At 40.6% G+C, this 21,684-nt stretch overlaps 1 protein-coding gene across 1 annotated transcript in view; it reads right to left on the reverse strand.

The window, feature by feature from the left end:
* The window catches only part of COL4A3BP (collagen type IV alpha 3 binding protein), a 127,594-nt gene continuing 112,767 nt past the window's right edge, over positions 6,858-21,684 (reverse strand). Inside the window, 4 exon segments of the mRNA XM_021084454.1 lie at positions 6,858-9,888; positions 13,833-13,969; positions 16,588-16,717; positions 17,438-17,566. Of these exon segments, the coding sequence (XP_020940113.1) occupies positions 13,842-13,969; positions 16,588-16,717; positions 17,438-17,566 (387 nt within the window). The 3' untranslated portion in view covers positions 6,858-9,888; positions 13,833-13,841.

Consider the following 21,684-nt stretch of genomic DNA (forward strand, 5'->3'; position numbering starts at 1 on the left):
ATAGATGCATGTAGCAACACAGGATTTTTTCCTCACCTTAGGAGAGGATAAGAGAATTCAACCCAAAGAGAACATCTCATCTTGAAGGGTCTGAACTCAGAGGAGGAGACGGAACAGCAAAATACATCAGTACAAATCCACTGAGTACAGGAGATTGAAATAAGGGCAGTAAGTTCATTGTAAGAATTTTTTTTAAGAGCGATGTTTCTCAAACTAGCCTTCTAATGTCTTGGACCTGAATTGATTTAAGAATGAACTTTGCCTGGTTAGTAAAAATAATGCATAACTTCTGTGCTGGAAGCCTAGAGAAGACAGTTTTTAAGACTTCATTTTAAAAACATTACCTTTTCATTATGATGTGCATGGAACCCCTCCCCCAATGCTCAATGGGTGCGCGTGCGCGCGCGCACACACACACACACACACACACACACACTTTGTCCTTTTCCTCCTGAGCAGGTTTGGGAGCTGCTGAGGCAGGTGTGGGCACCCTTGTGTCAAGTCGTGAGACACTTGTTCTCTAGGCCAATGGGCCAGAGCCGTGCGCCACCTGCTGGAGTTAGAAGGTAGGACAGGCAAGTGCTTTAGTCTGGTGGTTCCCCGGGGGTCACGCAGCTCACTCACCTGGGTTCTCCTTCCCTTGGTCTGGGGTGGGGCCAGGACTTGGGCAGTTCTGTTGCTGCTCTACTGGTTCTGGATTTCAGTGTGAGGTGCCTGATGGTACCAGGAATAAATGGTATTAGAAAATTGTGTTTATCCAGAAGCACACAGCAAACACCCAGGGAGAGGCCAACAAAGTTGGAATGACTGTCCTAAAGAGACATTTTTAGCCATTATTTCCCTCACTTTCTTATCTCTTGGTCCCTGCTCTCTCTCAGAGGACCCAAAGGGGAAAATAGCCTACCTTTAAGGAGGTTTGCATATACCATTCCCCGCTCACTTACCTTCATCTCACCCACCCTATAGCCCTGCAGTTTGACTGCTCTGTATATTAACCTCCCAGGACTGGAGCTCTGGAGCAGAATTACTCAGAGGCAAGAAGCTAATTCAACAGACCATTCAATTGGTTATGTCTGAAGCCAGATGGCAGTGAGCCAAAAGGCCAGAGGGCCCTGTGACAGTTACACACAGGTACCTTGTGTGATTCGTGTGTTTTGTCAAGGAAACCTGGCAAGAAAGCGGCAGGAAGTAATCCACAAGAGAATGGCTACAGTCATCTAGGCCATGTTGATAAGTCATCTAACACGTGTTGATAAGTCATCTAGCCTTTGCTTTCCTGTCACTTGAAATTTGAAATGGCAAACCGTTTAGTGGATGTGGTGGGGGCAGGGGACAGTTAAGGGCAAATTCTGTCTCAGGTTCCACTCCACGATCAGCAGGCACTGTATGTTATTAGATGCAGTGGACACAATAAAGCAAACCAGAGTGTTAACCCTAAATGATGTGATGGAAAACCTCTCACTGCCCCACCCTCTCCTGGCCAGAAGCTCACAAAGGAGATAAACAGGTGCCTCTACCTCCCTGCCCACTTCGAAGTCTGGATTAGGGCTGTGGCCTCAGGGCTCTTACCAATAAAACCATCAAATTTTGGTGTACTTCTTGCCTCATCTCTTCTGATCTAGGGTACGGCCTGTGAACACTCTACCTCATTCTTAAACCTTTATTGCTTTTTTTATTTTTATTAAAAACATTTTTTTTGGACACATCCATGGCATGTGGAAGTTTGAGGGCCAGGGATCAAACCCATGTCACAGCAGCATGTGAGCCGCAGCAGTGACTACGCCAGGTTCTTAACCTGCTGTGCCGCAGAGGAAGTCCCTTTATGGCTCTTAATAGGAAAGTAAACTCAGGTCTGCATGAGCAGCCCACTCACCTCTGACCACAGCTCCTTCAGCAGGTTCTCATGCTCTCACCCACACTGCACCACCGCTGGTAAGGAGCCAAAGCTTGAATCTGGCTTGCTGGTACAGCCTGGATAATCACAATTTTAAATGGAAACTCTTGAAGGAAGGCCCATTTTTAATTTGCATTTAGCACAGCCTACCTAGGCTGGTAGAATCCAAACCTTGAAGAATCTTGAACATGCCATCAAAACATGTTCCGACCCCCCCCAAACCCCTAAAATGATGAAAAAATACAAACTCCCCCCCCACCATACTTCAGTGGTGAATCTTGCCCACATTTTCCCCCAGACCATGGTCTCTTGAAGACAAGGACCATGTCTTTCCTTGTTACCTTAGTACAGAACCTTAAAGGTCCTCCATCTTTTTGAATGGCTGACACAATGAATTATTGTAATTAGGACTTCTTTCCTAAGACAAAATAATAGTTACATACAATAGCAATGTCAGTAGTTACATAATCCGAGTATGATGGGGAAAATACAATAAAACTGAAGAGGATGAGGTACAGGATGAGGGCCCAGTATAGTTAATATCAGATATTGGGACCCTGAAGTAGGTTTGGGATGCTGACTAAAGGGAGGAGAGAGACAAGTTCCTTTCAGATGATTTTTTTTTTTTTTTTTTTTTTTTTTTTTGCTGTGCCCACAGCATGCAGAAGTTCCCTGGCCAGGGACTGAACCCGTGCTGCAGCAGTAACCAGAGCAACAGCAGTGACAACATGGAGTCCTTAACCCACTGAGCCACCAGGGACCTCGAGAAGTTCCTTTGAAGGTAAGCGCGGATTGCTGAGTGATATGGGGTAAATCTTGGCTCGGGTGATTTATTTGTGGAGGGACCAAGGAGTGACAGGCTGGTAAGGCAGATGCCATAAGGTCAAATTTCAAAGAGACCTTGGTCATCAGACTCAAGTCAAAGAGTATGTATTTAGTCCTGGAGATAAGGGCACTACTGAAACATTTAGCAAGAGGCATTAGGCATTAAAGGATAACTTGGTCAGGAGAAAAAGAGATCACTTAGGAGACTCTCATCTCTACCCTAGTTCTCTGGCTCTGAACTCTTCCCCACTCAGCTAATACTTTACAAACATGGCAGTGATTACTGGGCAGTTTGTTTGAGACAGGATCAATTTCCCAAGTTTCAAAAAAACTGTCACTATTATCACTGACATTAGCATAAGAAGTATTCACAAGTAGAAACAACATTAATGGTTGGTCAACTTATTCCATATCCAAACAAAACCAGGCACCCAGCCCCACTGGTTTTTCAGGGTTTGGTAAAATAATGTTCAAGAAAGCCCTTCAGTGATGCCCTCTGCTGGTAGATTGATCTACTCACAGCCTTCAAGGGTTTCCACCAATGGTCTCTGCCTCTTTCTGATTTTCTCCCTCACGGGACATACCCCTCCTGGTTGGCTAAATCTCAGATAAGACAAGTGACTTACGGTTTGGCTCAAAGCCCCCCAGATGTTTACATCTTCCTTGTCATTATTCCAGTGTCTTACTCAGCTTCATGTCTTCAGCACTCAAAAGACAGCATCTAGCACACATATCTAGTTGACCCGAGTTCCTTACATTTGCACAGTGCTTTAGAGTTCAAAACATTTTGAATACATTATCACACTCTTCCCCAAACAATCCTGTGATGTAACCATGGTAGATGATTTCATATTACTTTATAGAAAAGAAAAACAGATTTGGAAACACTGAAATGACTTGGCAAGATCAAAGCTGTTCAAGTGAGAATGCTGGAAAAACTCTGGTCTTCTGACTTCTAAATTTCACTCTTGTTCAGCATGTTGAATACATGGTATCCAGGAACATGGAGAGAAATTCACTTAGAAGTAACAGAAAAATCTACTGGCTATTAGGAATGAAAAGTTAAAGTCACAAGCCACATATTGAAATGTACTTTTGAAATAAAATAATCAGGAAAATAGAAGAGTTTACTAATTAATTGAGGCTATCAATGTGCATGGAAGTTGGTGAACTTGTTAAAACACAGCAACAACCCATTCTCTATCTACCTTTTGAGGGCACAACCAAGAACCAAGCATTAAGAAGACTTGCACACAACTCAAATATGGTTAAATCTATCGTTAATATACCTTATTGAAATGCTCCTGATCGCAAAGCCTATTTCCTCTTGCTTTAGATGCCCTTCTTAAAAACCTGATTATAACCAAAACAACAAAGGCTAGATGTTTTCTCTGTTGCTCTATCCCTAATCCTGCAACACTGCATGTCACATAGTAGGTGTTCAATAAGTATTTACCCTGCGACTGGTTTTGGGTGCTGAAGAATTAGTACCATCTACCCACACTGCTAAAATGGTTGGACATTTACATCTTGATTTAGCCGCACAAGGATTCCCTGCTGCTGGACCCAGCTACCACTTAGGGCTTCCAATTCCAAGCAGTATTAATATAAAAGAATCACAGTAGAAGTTTCCATTGTGGCTCAGCAGTAACAAACCCAACTAGTATTCATGAGGATGTGGGTTCGATCCCTGGTCTTGCTAAGTGGGCTAAGGATCCAGTGTTGCCATGAGCTGTGGTGTAGCTTACAGATGAGGCTCAAATTACACGTTGCTGTGGCTTGGGTAGGCCAGCAGCCACAGCTCCAACACAACCTCTAGTCTAGGAATTTCCATATGCCACATTTGCGGCCCTACAAAGGAAAAAAAAAAAAAAGGCAAAAAATAAACCACAGTAGGGATGGATTCAAAGCACACTGAAGTCACTACCTCAGTTGTCATCTTGCAGCAGGCTGCCCACAAAAACAATGCCTATGCTGGATCTTGTCCCTGGGTTGAAAGATCCAAGATAAAATACTTTTCCTGGGCTTGTTTATGGTCGTTTCATCCTTCTAAACTGGGGAACCAGAAGTCAGTGAAGGCATCAAGTGATGGCCAAATTTAACCTTTAAGATAAAATTTATAGGAGTTCCTGTTGTGACACAGTGGAAATGAATTTGACTAGTAACCATAAGGTTGTGGGTTCGATCCCTGGCCTTGCTCAGAGGGTTAAGGATTCAGTGTTGCCGTGAGCTGTGGTATAGGTCACAGACATGGCTTGGATCCTGCGTTGCTGTGCTGTAGGCCAACAGCTACAGCTCTGAATCGACTCCTAGCCTGGGAACCTCTATATGCTGTGTGTGCAGCCCTAAAAAGCCAAAAAAAAAAAAAAAAAAAAAAAGATAACATTCACAGATGTGGCGGGATCTTGTGACATGTGTATTGTAGTTTTGTGAAGCAATACTGAAGTGTGTGGTGCTAAGATCCCCACCTCAAAGTTCTACTCTTCAAGCATGTTACCTCTTCCTATTCTGGCAAACATTATATTCTTGACATTAAATACATAAGGCATTAAAAAGTAGCAGGGTCTAACAGAGAGAAAGAACTTGAGTCACTCAGTAGGACTGGACCCTGGCCTACTTCCTTATCTCTACAAAATGGGCTGTACCATCCACTACCATCCCCCCCAGGTGTTTTAAGGGGAGTAGTTAGATAAGATGCAGGCAAGGTGTGCGGTACATGTTATAGAGACATCCTCACTTAGCACCTCAATAATCCTAAAGCCTGGGTGTTAAGAAAAACCTGGTTGGGCATCTTTTAGTAACTTCAAAGATCTTCTAAGACTTGTTCAGGTACTAAACTCACAGAATTCTGTGGAGGAGAACAAAGAGGCCAAATAAAGTTGTTCAATTTTGTATTTGTTTAAGGCTATTCAGAGTGTACAGACATGGAGGGTTCACAAAACATTTTTTAATGGGTAGACAGTGCAAATGCCAATAATATGAGTCCTCTGAGAATCTACTTCAAACAATGACAAAATCTGGAAAGACACTATAAAAGCAAATGAATTGGAAACTGCTAGTTAGAACTACACCTAAAAGTTATATTCCAAAGTCAAGTCTAAAGCAGAAACTGTGTAATGTGAAAACTGCTCTTGAAAAACTTCATAGACGTGTGCCATGAAGACAATACTATTTCTCTGTCAATAAACCTAACACAACAGCCAAATTTTCTCCCCAGCATCCCACCAGATTAAGTAGTTGGCTTCTATCTGAGGTTATACTATTTGGATGGTATGTCTCTTCGAATACCAGGGGAGAACCATGCTCAGGCCTTTCAATATAACATGGAGGAAACCAGTGACTGAGTACACTGCAAATTCACACTTCCCACCTCATGGTGGTTCAAGGAGTGTAGCAAGTGGAGCTGGCCATATCATTCAATTAAGTGAGGGATGATTTATTTATGGCTAAGTGCATATAGCTAAAATTTAATGTATATGATTAGCATTGTGCTTCCATTTTAGAAATGCCCAGCTGCACATGGTTCACTCTCTCGCAATTGAACTTTTGCACCAGGATCCATTATAAAAAAAGAAAATAATTTAAAATTATAACCTTGGAGTTCCCACTGTGGCTCAGTGGTTAACGAATCCGACTAGGAACCATGTGGTTGTGGGTTCGATCCCTGGCCTTGCTCAGTGGGTTAAAGATATGGTGTTGCCGTGAGCCATGGTGTGGGTTGCAGACACGGCTCAGATCCCGCGTTGCTGTGGCTCTGGGGTAGGCCAGGGGCTACAGCTCCGATTCAAGCCCCAGCCTGGGAATCTCCACATGCCGCAGAAGCAGCCCTAGAAATGGCAAAAAGAAACACACACACACAAAATAAAATAAAATTATAACCTCACACACACAGTTTGTGTGCATATACCATACAGACATATATAAAAGACATAAAATATTTACCTTTATTACATGCTATGTCCTTCATCTATTCATTCTGTTCTATTTTGTTAAATTTTTTTCAGTAGTTTTCTTGATCCCTAACTGGCTTACAATCTACAGTCTGAAGAACACTGAACTGCAGTATTTCAAGCTCATAACTACTCAGAGAATTATGCAGGGCAGTACCTGGGTTAATAAAAACAATCAAGCAAGCACATTTGTCCATAATATTTTAATACTTTTCCACTTTTAAATACTGGGTTTAATTTTGTGATTGTAACATGGAAGATCCAACTTAATTACTTTTTAAAAACATCATCAGGATCATAAAGCTATTATAGAATAGTTACACTCTACACACTCCCAAGGTACTTTAAAATGATTATGTTTTGAGTCTGCAGATGAACAATGACAATCCAAATACATCGTCTGTACAACTTGGATCAAATACTGGTGAAAGTGTTTAACTGGACAAACAACTGATAAGCTTAAAGATAACCAGCACAATTTCACAAGAGAACCAGCTCAGCCCAACTAAAATTTTCTCATTAGCCATTGACACTGATGTTGTGTAGGAGTACAAATTAGCGGATGACACCGAACAAATGGGAACCCCATTCCTCCTCTTCCTTGTTTTACAGTCTTAGAGCTCTCCCAGTCGTCCTCCTCCTTGGTCTGGCTGCCCCACGGCGAACCCAAATCAAGAGCTGCTAGGATCACTCTTCACCTCAAAACCAGGAGCTCTGATTCCAAGTGAAACACTGTGCTTTCCTGAACTGTACAGTGGGCACTCAGGGACAAAACCCCTCATCACCAATATTTTTCATGTTTCTATCAGAGTACAAAAGAGTGAGTAGAAAAGCGAGTAAAATGATTTTTTTTGGGGGGGGGGCATGGGGAAGAGAAATAACTATAGTTTAGAAAAACATCATGTGTATTCAGCATAGCATCAGCCATACAGAAATAATTCTAAAGGGTCTGAATGTTGTGTCAAGGGCTAGTACCTCTCCAAATTTTGATCTCGTTTCAACTCCTTTCATACTCCCTAACTCAGTCCTAAATCTGGTTGGGCAGGATTATATCCGAAGGTTATATGTATCTTTTTCTTCTTTTTTAAATACAAATATTTTTAGTGTAATCATTTTATTTACAGAATAAATTGCAAAAGTATTATTAACATTTAGTGCAAATGCAACTAATGTAGATTTAGACACCACTCTGTAAACTTGCCATACCTTTGTAAAATAAAGCTATCCAATTTAGTCGTGATAGTTACCACAAATGGCAAACAGAGAAACATCTATAGTGGGCATATAGGATTTTTTTTTTTTTGAAGTTTCCCATTAGTGGCTATGGTAAATAAACCTTCCCTTCCCCAACCCTCCCATTCCAACCCCACAACTGATTGTAAAATAAAATACACATTTGAGGTATAAACTTTTCTTTTTTTTTAACATCACAATATAAAATGTTAACTGGTGATGTAGTAAACTGATATGATAATTTTTCTTATTTGCCTTAACTAGCATTACCACCATATAGGCACTTTTCCACGTAGTCAAATTATGAACAGCATTTTTCTATAATAAGGCATATTCCATGCACATCATTTAGAGAAAGGTAAATTAAAAAATAGAAAAGATTTATGAAGCATGAAATCTGCGTGCATGTAATGTAAGCATATGTTTTATATGTATTTTTCTCTCTGTACAGAATAATAAATACCACTACATCTGATGCAAGTAATTCACTTCCAGGATTGTGTATATTAAGTGATCAGACTAATCCCATCATTAAATTATCACCTTGCATTTTATCATTAAGATTCCATTACCGTGTATGAAATATATACAGGACATGTTCCATGTGACATGACTCTCTGCTTTACAACATGGGTCCGGTTTCTGTGTTTCCATAGAAGAACAAGTCAGCAAAGCGTTTACAAAATGCCTCTGATTTAGGTATGCACATTTGTGTATAAACACAAAGAAGATTCTGAAGTGGGCAGTCATTTCTACTTCAGTGAGTACCATTCCCTGCCTCAACTCCATGCTTCAAGGCTTTTCAGAGGGCTACAACTCAAAAAGGTTATTTTACATTTAAGTTCTTACAACAACTAAGGGAAGAATTTCAGTTTGAATCACATAGACTTCTTTACTGCTCTGCTGAAGTTTCTGATCAAGAGGCCAACAGGAGTACTGCCCGTATTTTCTATGTCTATCTTGCAACATATCTTTTAAATTGACCCAAATGAGAAGGACTAACAAATATACATGTTACTTAATACTAGAAATACTGAATCAAATGTCAAACTCAGTTTGATTTGCTTTAACAAGTAATACTGTATATCCTCTCACAAATTTCAGGAAAACTTGAGCTCATTTTATTCTGACCGTTTTACCAGAAAGTAGTTTATACCTATATGTTGTACAGATGTTTCTGTTTGGAGGCAGGCAGAACCAATTTAGGAAATTACCAAATTGTGTTTGTAACAGACTGAAATAAATCTGCAGCAGACAGCACACAACTAAAAATACAATAGAAATATAAAGATATCTGGAGAAAAAAAATAAAGCTTTTCACTCTTTCTCCATCAGAACCAAGGTTCTTCATGGGAGTAAGACTATAGAAAAGGCGAAATCACAGGTTATTGACAGCCCTCAGTTATTAAGATACACTTTACATGACAACATGAATTATTATAGAAATCAGCAGCAATGAATTCTATGATTATACAAAGCAAAAAAGTCAAAAAATTCTGGACACAGAGTTGACTGTAGGCCTAAAAAAAGAACCCCATCCAGATATTTGGTGCACAGAAAGCACATGCCCCATGTGCGTCCAACTTTTGTGCTTTTCTTTTGTGCACAAAACCTGATACAACTGAGGCTCTTAGGCTGAACCATAGTAAATTAAAAATTCTGAAAATTTTTCCAAAAATTAAAGCATCAATTCCTAGTTATGATTCAAAGTTCATTTTTTTTTCTCTTCTAGGAGCAAGCAAATAAAAATATAGCCATATACATGTAATCTTACATGTATTTATAGTTATATGCTGCACGAGGAGATCTAGCAGGAGACAGCTAGTGTTATGTTCAGCTTTGCTATTGCAGTATTTTTTCATTTTTGTATACAAGGCCAAGGTGTTGGGCCACAGACAAGGCTATAGATCCTATGTTCCAGCTTAGAGCATTCAATTTTGTTTTTTTTCCTCCAACATGGAATGTCACACAGCCTTGCTTCAGTCACTGTAGAAAAGAAAAGGACAAGTAAAACATTCAGCACTGTATTACTACTAACAGCTGCATGACTACCAGAATATACTCCTCCTACCCCAAATTCAAGGAATGCACAAAATCTCTACTAAAGTTTATATTTTAAGGATTTTTCACCTTTAAGAATGTAAAATTATTAACTTTACATATTTGAAATTTAACTATCAGAAAATAATGGAAAGTATAAGAAATTTTTTTGAGGAGTTCCCTGGTGGTGTAGTGGGCTAAGGATCTGGTGTCATCAGTGCTGTGGCTCAGGTTGCAGCTGTGGCATGGGTTCGATTCCTGGCCCCAGAACTTCCATATGCTGTGGCTATTGCCAGGGAAAAAAAATCTTTTGAAAAGTTAAAAAAATAAAGGGCACTGTGCCATACAGGTAAGCAAAGAGGGAATCAGGAGGAGGTCTCTGGATCTGAACCTTGCAAACTGGCACTTTCTTCTTTGTGTTCAATAAAAAGTTTGCTATACAGTATCATTTATCAAGAATCTTAAAAATTGGAGGAGTTCCCGGTGTGGTGCAGTGGAAACGAATCTGACTAGTATCCATGAGGATGCAGGTTCGATCCCTGGCCTTGCTCAGTGGGTTAAGGATCTGGCGTTGCTGTGAGCCTGCGGTGTTAAGGTCGAAGACATGGCTTAGATCTGGCGTTGCTGTGGCTGAGGTGTAAGCAGGCAGCTATAGCTCCCATTTGACCCCTAGCCTGGGAACTTCCATATGCCATGAGAGTAGCACTAAAAAAGAAAAAAAAAAAATTTTTTTTTCGGCTATGGGAAAGAGGTTTGCTTATCTTAAGAAATACCATGGCAAATGAATTTAAGAGTTTTGACTAACTTTTAGGTATCTTTGGGCCTCATTAACTCTTCATGGAATTTCTCATACAATACCGAAAAGTACAATTTCTCCATCACCATATTTAGGAATGTTAGCTTTCCTAAGATTTCAATGCTAGGATCTACTTTATGCATACATATTCCAAAATTACTATGAAACAAACATTATTTAAGGTAAATGAAGATTTTCACTACATGTTAAGGCTACATTTGGTTCTCTGTCAGAAAGAAGCTTGATCTGGACTCAAAAGCCAGATCTGAATTTTTGGCCAGTGAGTCTTTCCAGTACTATCGTTATACACATACTCATGTATCCACAAACAATGCTACCACCTCTTTCCCCTAGGAGGAACTCCTTTCCAAGGATTTCAACCTTTTCTCTCTAGGTCCATAAAAGAAGAATGTGTACACACACATACTCAATAAAACAATGCCCTAAATCCAGCAGTTTAGAGGTAAATGCTATTAATATGTTAGCATGTATTTTGCAGATGTTTTCAAAATCATTCTTCTCAAACATAGTTGAGAGCATGTTCAATACATATCTGCATTCTGATTTCTTTCCTTTAATACGCAGTTATATCTTTTGCCCTTCTCTGCAAGGCTGAAAGTTAGAGGTGAAGAGGGAAAACATAAAGCTGCAAGCATGGTTTTGGTTCAAGCAAACAGAAATGCTTTAGAAATCTTAAGGCTCTGGGGAGAGACACCCAGCGAGTGACAAGCCTGCTGCTACCATGTAGCATCAGGTTTTTGGTGTATCTGATAAATACAATGTAGTGACAGAAGCAATAAGGAGCTATGTGTCCAGATCTAGCCATAAAAATTCTAAGGTACAAGATATTCTAAAAATAGGGCATTAAGGAGCTCCCACTGTGGCACAATGGGATCAGTGGCGGTGTCTTGGGAGTGCTGGGATGCAGGTTCAATCCCTGGGTTGGGGATCTGGTGTTGCCACAGCTTTGGCTTAGGTTGTGACTGCAGTTTGGATCTGATCCCTGGCCCAGGAACTCCACGTGCCTTGGAGTGGACAAAAAAATGAAGGAGGATAAAAGAGTAAAAGAAAATAGAGCATCTAGGCAGTGCACTTATTTTTAAATTTTTGGTCTTTTGTCCTTTTAGGGCCGCACCCACGGCATATGGAGGTTCCCAGGCTAGGGGCTGAATTGAAGCAGTAGCTGAGGGCCTACACCACAGCCACAGCAATGCCAGATCCTTAACCCACTGAGCGAGGCCAGGGATCGAACCCACAACCTCATGGTTCCTAGTTGGATTCATTTCCACTGTGCTACAATGGGAACTCCAGGCAGTGCACTTATGCTTGAAGCAAATCCCTCAGAGATCAGGCTTTTTCCCTAATACTAACCATTCAGAAAAGTAAAACAAGAACCTGTTTAACATTTTCATGTAACCTGTTTTCCTGAGAAAATCTAAAGAGCTGGTACATCAGTGCAATAACCCTTGTGTCAGTATCTGAAAATACATTTAGCCTTTTTTTAAAAAAAGAAATAACACACTATAGACAGTATTAGAAACCAGACTTGGTTAAAAACAGACATTAACTACAGCTGACCCTTGAATAACATGGGCTTGAACTGCCCATATTCACTTACACACTATTTCTTTTCAGTACTACATGATCTGGGGTTGGTTAAATCTCCAGATATAGAGGCACGTAGGACACGGTGGGTGGGCTGTCATACCTGATTCTCATCTATGCAGAAGGCCAGTGCCCCTAATCCCAAGATGCTCATGAGTCAACTATATACAGTTATTAACTATATTATTTTTATCTAAAGAAACTGACTCAAGGAAGTTCCCTGGTGGCCTAGTGGTTATTTCACCACTGTGGCCCAGGTTCAATCCCTTGCCTGGGAATGGAGATCGCATACCAAGCTGTGGCCAAAAAGTAAAGATACTGAACCAAGAATATAGATTTCTTAGCCAATGATTTAACACTCCATATAGGTGAGCAAGAGAGGATGTTCATATTCATGTACTGCTTGTGAATTATGCTTTGGTAATACCTATTACAAATTCAAATGTTAACACTGAGTTTCACAGAAATAGAATTATATAAAACGGTTCTCAAATGGATGAAAAGATGCTCAAACTCATTTGTAACAAGAGGACTACAACTTAAACTGCACTGGGAAAGTGTTTTTCACCTAACAAGTTGGAAAAAATCAGTTTTACTTCATACATTGTGTGAGAAGGTCAAAGAAACAGGCACTCCAATACATTATTACTGGTGAGATGGTAAATTACAACAATCTCTATAGAGGGCAACATCTAAATCACAAATACAATTCTACGCCTCTGCCCCTGGCAAAGTGCCAGCAGTCTCACATCTACTAACTTATCCCGTACAAAATGACATGTAGATATGACTGCAATTTCTCTGTTTTAGCAAAAATTAGGAACAACTTTAACATCTACAAATGGAGGATTGGCTAGAGAAACTGTGTACATCTACACAATGGGATTCTACACAGCCTTAAAAAAAGAATAAAGCAGCTCTTCACCAACACGCAAAGACCTTCAAGATAAAGTATATGCGAGAACAAGATAGCGAAACCTGTGTACCGTACACAACCTTTTCAGCAATTACAATAAAATATGTGTATGTGTGGGGGGAATACACTTGTATTTGCTTATTCAGGTGAAAATAAAATATCTCTGGAAAGACATAAGAAACTACTAACAGCGGCTATATACTTTTGTGTGTATGTTGGGGCGTGGCAGCACAACACTGGGTGATTTTGGGGGAAGAGAATACATTTTACTGTGTATCTTTTCATACTTTTGATTTCTAAACCATGTTAACAGATCACTTACAAAAAAATTTAAAGATTTCACCTCCTTGCACAAAGATATTCATGCAGCATTTTGTGACAGTAAAAATATGGAACCGCTCAGACATTAACGTAGGACTGTGCTTAATTAATTCTGTAACATTCATACAACAGATGTTAAAAGAATGAGATGGTTTTTACATGTGTCATATCTTTATATGGACTAATAGTCAAGATATATTAAGTAGAAAATTAAGATGCAAAACAATACTTAGATAACATACTTTCCAGTACCTGTTAATACTAGAACAAGATAGGTTTTCCTGTAGTTTTTTCCTGTACGTAAGAAGTAAAACGCTTTAGAAACTTTGGATATTCTCGCTTTGCCACTGCCCTTAACACTGAGGCTGGCGCCCATCCTCCAGGGTTCACTGTGAGAGAAAGGAATATTAAAACTGGTAAGACACAATTCTCCTATACACCTGGAGCACTCATTTTGTTAATTCTAATTTCAAAAAATTCCTCACATTGAAACAGCATCTCTTAAAGTTTTGACCATTCATCCCTTAATACTAACAACCATATGAAAATAGAAAGCAAATAAAAAAGCATCTATTACTGTTTTAAAATGTTCTTGGTTCTCTAAATTATATGTAAATATTGGTTCTCTAAATGCAAATAAAAAAGCATTTATTATTTTAAAATGTTCTTGGTTCTCTAACTTACATGTAAATATTGTTAACATTTTAGGTTACTGAAGGCAGATATACTCATTACCATAATCGGACAGTAACTTACTCACACATAATTATCTTTTCAAACACACTAGCAATGATGGCCCTGTATAAAGAAAGCTTGAACTACATGGGAAAAGAACCTGAAAAAGAATGGATGTATGTGTCTAACTGAATCACTCTGTTATATATGTAGCATAAATTATAACACTGTACATCAACTATATTTCAGTAAAATTTTTGAAAATGGAAGAAAAAAATTTAAAAAAAAGAGAAAGTTTGAAGATTTAATTAGAGGGACTCCAATAACCACTATAGGTAGAAAAGAGGTGTAGTAAGGAACCATAACAACTGATGGACAGAGCTGTCCAGCAGTGGGCCAACATGAAATATGAAAGTCATTAGCAACTGAGAAAGGACCAGAGAGCAAAGATTCAGAAAACTAAAAAGCCTGACAACAAGAAAAGAACCTAAAACTAACATACTATTTTTATATCATTTGTATTTCAGGAATTCCCGTCATGGCACGGTAGAAATGAATCCGACAAGGAACCATGAGGTTGAGGGTTCAATCCCTGGCCTCGCTCAGTGGGTTAAAGATCCGCTGTTGCCATGAGGTGTGGTGTAGGTTGCAAACGCGATTCAGATCTGGCGCTGCTGTGTCTGTGGAGTCGGCCGGCAGCTGTAGCTTCAATTAGACCCCTAAGCTGGGAACCTCCATATGCCCCAGTTGTGGTCCTAAAAGGCAACAAACAAACAACAACAACAAATTGTATTACAATTAATAAAACAAAAAAAAGCCACACAAAACTCCAAAATTATAAAGTGAGAAAAAAAAAAAAGAAAAAACACTCTCCAGTAACCCAACAACCAAACAATTCAATAACTTTTTGGTTTATTTCTTTCCAGCTCTACGCCTTTATGTGCGTGCGCACACGCAAACACACACACACACACACCCACACACCCACACCAGTAAATGATTTGGTTTATTTCTTTCCAGCTCTACGCCTTTAGGTGCGTGCGCATGCGCAAACACACACACACACACACACACACACACACACACACACACACACCACACACACACACACACACACACACACACACACACACACACACACACACACACACACACACACACACACACACACACACACACACACACACACACACACACACACACACACACCACACCACACCCCCAGTAAATGATCTTGGAAAATTTGGAGAAAAAGAAACATTGGAGTTCCCTTGTGGTGCAGCACTTAAGGATTTAGCATTGTCACTACAGTGGCCTGGGTCACTGCTGAGATGTGGGTTTGATCCCTGGCCAAGGAACTTCCACATACTACAGGCATAGCCAAGAAAAAATTTTCAAGCACAAGATTTATTAGGATCAAACTCTGTATGAAAATGGAAATGTAAGTTCAAAGACAAAAGGAATGATGTAAAGCTTCTGATTGTCAAAGAGCTTGCTCATGTATTTTTAAAATGGAGAACGGTGGATAACAGGAAAAAAAATGTTAATTTCTTCTCTCACTGTTGCCTATATTCCTAATTACACACATATTCTATTAGGCAAATATTTAATAAACCAGTTCTTAAAACCAGCAATATGTAAGAGTGTTCTAGAGATGAAGGTTTAAAATTTATCTATCCAGCCCCAGCTTCAGAAACTCTGATATAGTAGTTCTGGGGAGAAATTCAGGTATGTATGTTATATATATATATACATATATATATATATATTTTTTTGCTGTTTAGGGCTGCACCTGTGGCATATGGAGATTTCCAGGCTAGGGGTCTAATTGGAGCTACAGCTGCTGGCTTATACCACAGCCACAGCAATGCTGGATCCAAGCTGCATCTGCGACCTACACCACAGCTCACAGCAACGCCAGATCCTTAACCCACTGAGCAAGTCCAGGAATTGAACCCACAATCTCATGGTTCCTACTTGGAATCATTTCCCCTGCGCCATGACGGGAATTCCTGGGCATGTATATTTTAAAAGATTCCTGATAATTTTGATATACATCCCTGCAAATTAAAAAAACTGCTAAATCTAAAGGATAAAAACTAAAAAGACATTTGTAGGAGTTCCGACTGCAGAATAATGGGTTAAGGATCCAGCCTTGGCTGCAGGTGTGGCTCAGATTCAATCCCTGGCCCAGGAACTTCCAGTCACTGCAGGTATGGCTGGGAAAAAAATTTTCTTTTTTGTCCATATTTGTCCAAACTGTCATTTACCATGTAGATCATAATAAAAACAGTGACATTACCCAAGTAGCAAAACCAAACAAAATACATACCATTAGCTACATATGTAATCTTGCATAGAATGTTGTCCCTGCTAATCTCCTGGTTACCCTCTGGTGGGCTTACCAAGGTTTGACAAATCATAGCAACATTTATCTTGGCACGGACACATCGATTGTTTAGCTGCCAAAACAAAATATAAATAAAACACCAGTGTAGTAGGTACCCAGTATTTTCTTTTTTTTCCCTTTTTTTGGCTACTCCACGGCATATGGAGTTCCCAGGCTGGGGATCAGATCCATGCCACAGCTGCAGCAATGCTGGATCCTTAACCCACTGTGCCGGGCCAGGGATTGAACCTGTGTCCCGGCGCTCCTGAGACGCTGCCAATCCTGTTGTGCCACAGTGGGAACTCCAATACCCAGTGTTTTATAACCTCTTCTGGTCTCATTCTACATTAATTTAGCAAAAACCATAACTCATCAACATCTCTTAACAAAATCTTATGATAAGCACCAATAAAGAACACAAGCTAAGCTGACGTCACACCAGGAATGGTCTTCCCTCCTCTTAAGTAGTAAAAAGAGCTAAACTGAGGTAGAAACCAGAGGTTTTGCCAGTAATTGATTGTGGCTTGAGAGGCAACTGTGAGAAGTAGCCTATCTATACTACCTATTCAATTCTCTCATTTAACCTGAGGAAGAAAGGAAAACAACCCTGCTGAGACGCTCATGGCCTGATTGTTGTCTTCAGATAAAACAATGCCTATACTCCACCAAGGACAAAAAACCCAAGAAGCATTATCAAACCAAGCATCTCTGTTTGTGTGTTTATCACTTTTGCCCTGTGTTATATATTTAGCTTTATATTATACAGTTATACACATTTATACAGTGTACTTACAGGAGCACTGTTGTGATCCACAGAAAAATTACAAACAATCCAAGTTTCTGGATCATTTTCAGTCTTGGCTGGTATCTTTCGAATGGCAGAGAGATATAATACATCCCGCTGAGAAGCAGGCCACACTCTCTATGGAGGAAGTAAAAATTTTTTAAAAAATTTGAACTAGTTTTTATTCACATATAACATGAAACCAACAAAGAAACAATGTGAAAAGAAAAATGCCTTAAAGGTAACAGCTGTCCAATTTTAAATGGAAAAGCATCTGAGAATGCCCACCAAAGGAATGATTATAAACAATGGCTTTGCAGAACACTAGGTATGTTTTGCTACTTTTTTTCTTCTTCTTAAACTGCAGTAATATATATGCAGCATAAAATGCCATTTAAATATATATATATATATATTTTTGGCTGCGCCCATGGCACAAGGAAGTTCCTGGGCAAGGGACTGAACCCGCATCACAGCAGCGACCCAAGCTACTGCAGTGACAACGCTGGATCTTTACAACACACTGCACCACAGGAGTAGTACTTGAATAATGTTTTAGTGTACAATTCAGTGGCTGTAATTGTACTCACAATGTTATGTAAATACCACCACTACCTAGCTGTAAATGTGTTATCACTCCAAAGAGAAATTCTGTGCCTGTTAAGTAATCATTAACTGTTATTTGCCCCCACAGCCATTATACTGCTTTTAAGTATAGCATTAAAACTCTATTTCAGGGAGTTCTCCTTGTGGCTCAGCAGTAATGCATCTGACTAGTATCTATGAGGATGCAGGTTCAATCCCTGGCCTTGCTCAGTGGGTTATGTATCCGGCATTGCCGTGGCGATGGTGTAAGCTGGCAGCTGTAAATCCGACTGGACCCTAACCCAGGAACCTCCATGTGCTGTGGATGCAAAAACCAAAACAAACCAAAAAAACCCCACTCTGATTCAACTGTTCAAAGCAAAGATTTTATTTGTTGTTATTTTTTGCTTTTTAGGACCACGCCCACGGCATATAGAAGATCCCAGGCTAGGGGTCAAATTGAAGCTAGAGCTGCCAGCCTAAGCCACAGCCATAGCAATGCAGGATCCAAGCCATATCTGCAATCTACACCACGGCTCACGGCAATGCTGGATCCCTGACTCACTGAGTGAGGCCAGGGATCAAACCTACATCTTCATGGGTACTAGTCAGATCTGTTTATGCTGTACCCAAAGAATAGATTTTAAAAGCAACGATTTTAGGGTAAGAAGACTGCTCCTTTGATATCATAATCATATTTGAAGAATTCCAAACCATTAAGACTGAATCTTCCGATTTCATAGTATGCAAGGAAAAACATATCGTTGGAACGACATAGAACCTATGTCCTAAAAACTGGGAATACATACTTTTACATGAGATAAAATAAGCACAGGGTCTTTCCCATTTGCTGAATTTAATAAACAGCCAACAACTCAGTGTCAATATAACACCAATCATTTGCAAAGTGAAATGGTTCATCTTTTAAAGATACAAAACTTCATGAAGTCGACGAAAGCAGTATTGGGCAAATGTATGTGAAGCCAATAATAAAAATTTGGCCATATTAGAACTAATAGATGCAAATTCACGGGGATGATAAGACAGAAATTTAAAAAGTGACAATGACTTAAATATCAAGAGATGAGCAGCACTCTTTAAGATCATATCAGAGATTTTTTTGGAGGCAAGATGGCGGAACACACTCACCCTCTCCCACAAACAAAACAAAAAAACACATCTACATGTAAAACAGCTGGCACAGAACATCAACTGAATGCTGGCAGAAAAACTTAAACCTCCAAAAACGGCAAGAATCTCTTGACATAACTGGGTGAAACAACAGAAAAGAGAGAGAGAGAGAGAAAGGGAATTGGGATGGGACCAGCACTCCCAAGAGGGAGCTGTGAAGGAGAAAGGGAACCTACACCCCAGGAAGCCACCTAACCAAGGGGATGATCAGCTGAGAAGGAGGGATCGCCAAGACACCGAGAAAAGTGCAGCAGCAGGTCTGAGAACTGAAAAGCAGAGTGAGAGCCGCACAGATCATCTGAAACACTGGCACAGACACCAAAGACTGAGACGCTCAGGTGGGGCTGGACGCCAAGACCTAGCTCCAGAGGTCAGTCCTTGGGAGTGGGCTGGGGTTTGCGGTGTGGAGACAGCCTAAGGGACTAGGCAACAGTGCTCTGGGCAGAGGGAGCAATACCCTAAGGGCTGGGGAGTGGAAAGCCACAATAGAGGGAACCCAGGAGAAGGTCCGGACCAGCAGGAGAGACAAGGCGACATTGTTGGGGAGGGGAAGGGAGGAGGGGCGGGCTGCCATAGAATACCCCAGTGTGTGCACTTGCCCGCCAGCTAGCAGAGAGCAGAGCCTTCCCAGCGCATCCCCCCCACAAGTCACCTGCGGGCGCTTGTCCAGAAGTCACCTGCCATACAGGGTGGACTGGCCCCACCACCCACGGGAAGCTGACCACCCCTTGCAACGTTCCCCTGCCAGGCCTCTCGGCCCAATGGAAGCGCCCCACTGCCCTGGCACGCCCCTCCCGGCATCAGAAGTGCACCGCCACTGTGGAGCTCACTGGCCAGCCCTGCCTGCCGTCAGGATGCCCCCTGCACCACCGTCCCCCTGCTGCTGTGGTGCACCCCGGCAAGCCCTGCCCAGCCACAGGAATTGCATCACCACCACAGTGCACACTGGCCAGGCGCATCTGGCCTGGGGAAGCGTCCCGCCACAGCGGCCAGCCCCAACTGCCCGCAGGAAGCACCTAGCCGTAGCAGCACGACCCAGCCAGGCCTGCACACCCTCAGGAAGCACCCCATTGCCATGGCGCACCCTGGACTGTGCCAAACTACAGTTTGGCTTCCCCAAATACACAGAAAAAGAAAAACACAAGCAAGATGAAGAAGCTCAGAAACCATTCCCAGTTAAAGCAATGGGAGAATTCACCTAAAGCAGTCAAAGATGAAACAGACCTCTGTAGTCTGACAGACTTTAAGTTCAAAAGGGAGAGAGTGAAAATACTGAAAGAATTAAGAGAAGATATGAATAGTAATGCAGACTCCCTCAGAAAGGAACTAGAAAATATAAGGAGAAGAAAAACTATAAAATTCATTTGCAGAGATACAAACTGAACTAAAGGCAATAAAGACCAGAATGAATACTGCAGAGGAATGAATTAGTGACGTGGAAGATAGAATAATGGAAATCACCCAAACAGGACAGCAGAAAGAAAACCAAATGAAAAAATATGAAAGCAATATAAGAGACCTATGGGATAATATAAAGTGGGCCAATCTACACATAATAGAAATTCCAGAAGGAGAAGAAAAAGAAAAGGGGATTCAAAATATATTTGAAGAAATTATCACTGGAAACTTTCCAAAGCTAAAGAATACCGATTTCAAGATACAGGAAACACAAAGGGCCCCAAACAAGTTGAACCCAAAAAGGCCCATACCAAGACATATTATAATAAAAATGGCAAAAGTTAATGATAAAGAGAGGATTCTAAAGGTAGTAAGAGAAAAGCAAAGTGTCAATTATAAGGGAACCCTCATAAGGCTGTCAGCTGATTTCTCTACAGAAACTCTACAGGCCAGGAGGGAATGGCAAGAAATATTTAAAGCACTGAAAGGAAAAAAATCTGCAACCTAGAATACTCTATTTCCCTTAAAAAAGAAGGGGAAATAAAGAATTTCTCCAACAAACAAAAGCTAAAAGAGTACAGCAATATGAAACCCATTCTAAAAGAAATACTGAAAGGGCTTCTCTAAATTAAAAAAAAAAAATAAATTAAAAAAGAGGAAGAATGAGGATGGAGGAAACCACAGTTAGAGAGCAGTCACTTAAATAAGCCAGCATACAGTTCTAATCATGAAGATGTTTTAGGAGTTCCCGTCGTGGCGCAGTGGTTAACAAATCCGAATAGGAACCATGAGGTTGCGGGTTCGATCCCTGCCCTTGCTCAGTGGGTTAACGATCCGGCGTTGCCGTGAGCTGTGCTGTAGGTTGCAGACTCGGCTCGGATCCCGAGTTGCTGCGGCTCTGGCGTAGGCTGGTGGCTGCAGCTCCGATTAGACCCCTAGCCTGGGAACCTCCATATGCCGCCCAAGAAATAGCAAAAAGACAAAAAAAAAAAAAAAAAAAAAAAAAAAAAAAAAAAATCATACAATGTGGGCTAGGGAAGTAAGCAAATAGATTCTTTTTTTCTTTTTTAAAATTTTATTAT

Source organism: Sus scrofa, chromosome 2, assembly GCF_000003025.6.
Source record: "Sus scrofa isolate TJ Tabasco breed Duroc chromosome 2, Sscrofa11.1, whole genome shotgun sequence".
Classification (NCBI taxonomy): Eukaryota; Metazoa; Chordata; class Mammalia; order Artiodactyla; family Suidae; genus Sus; species Sus scrofa.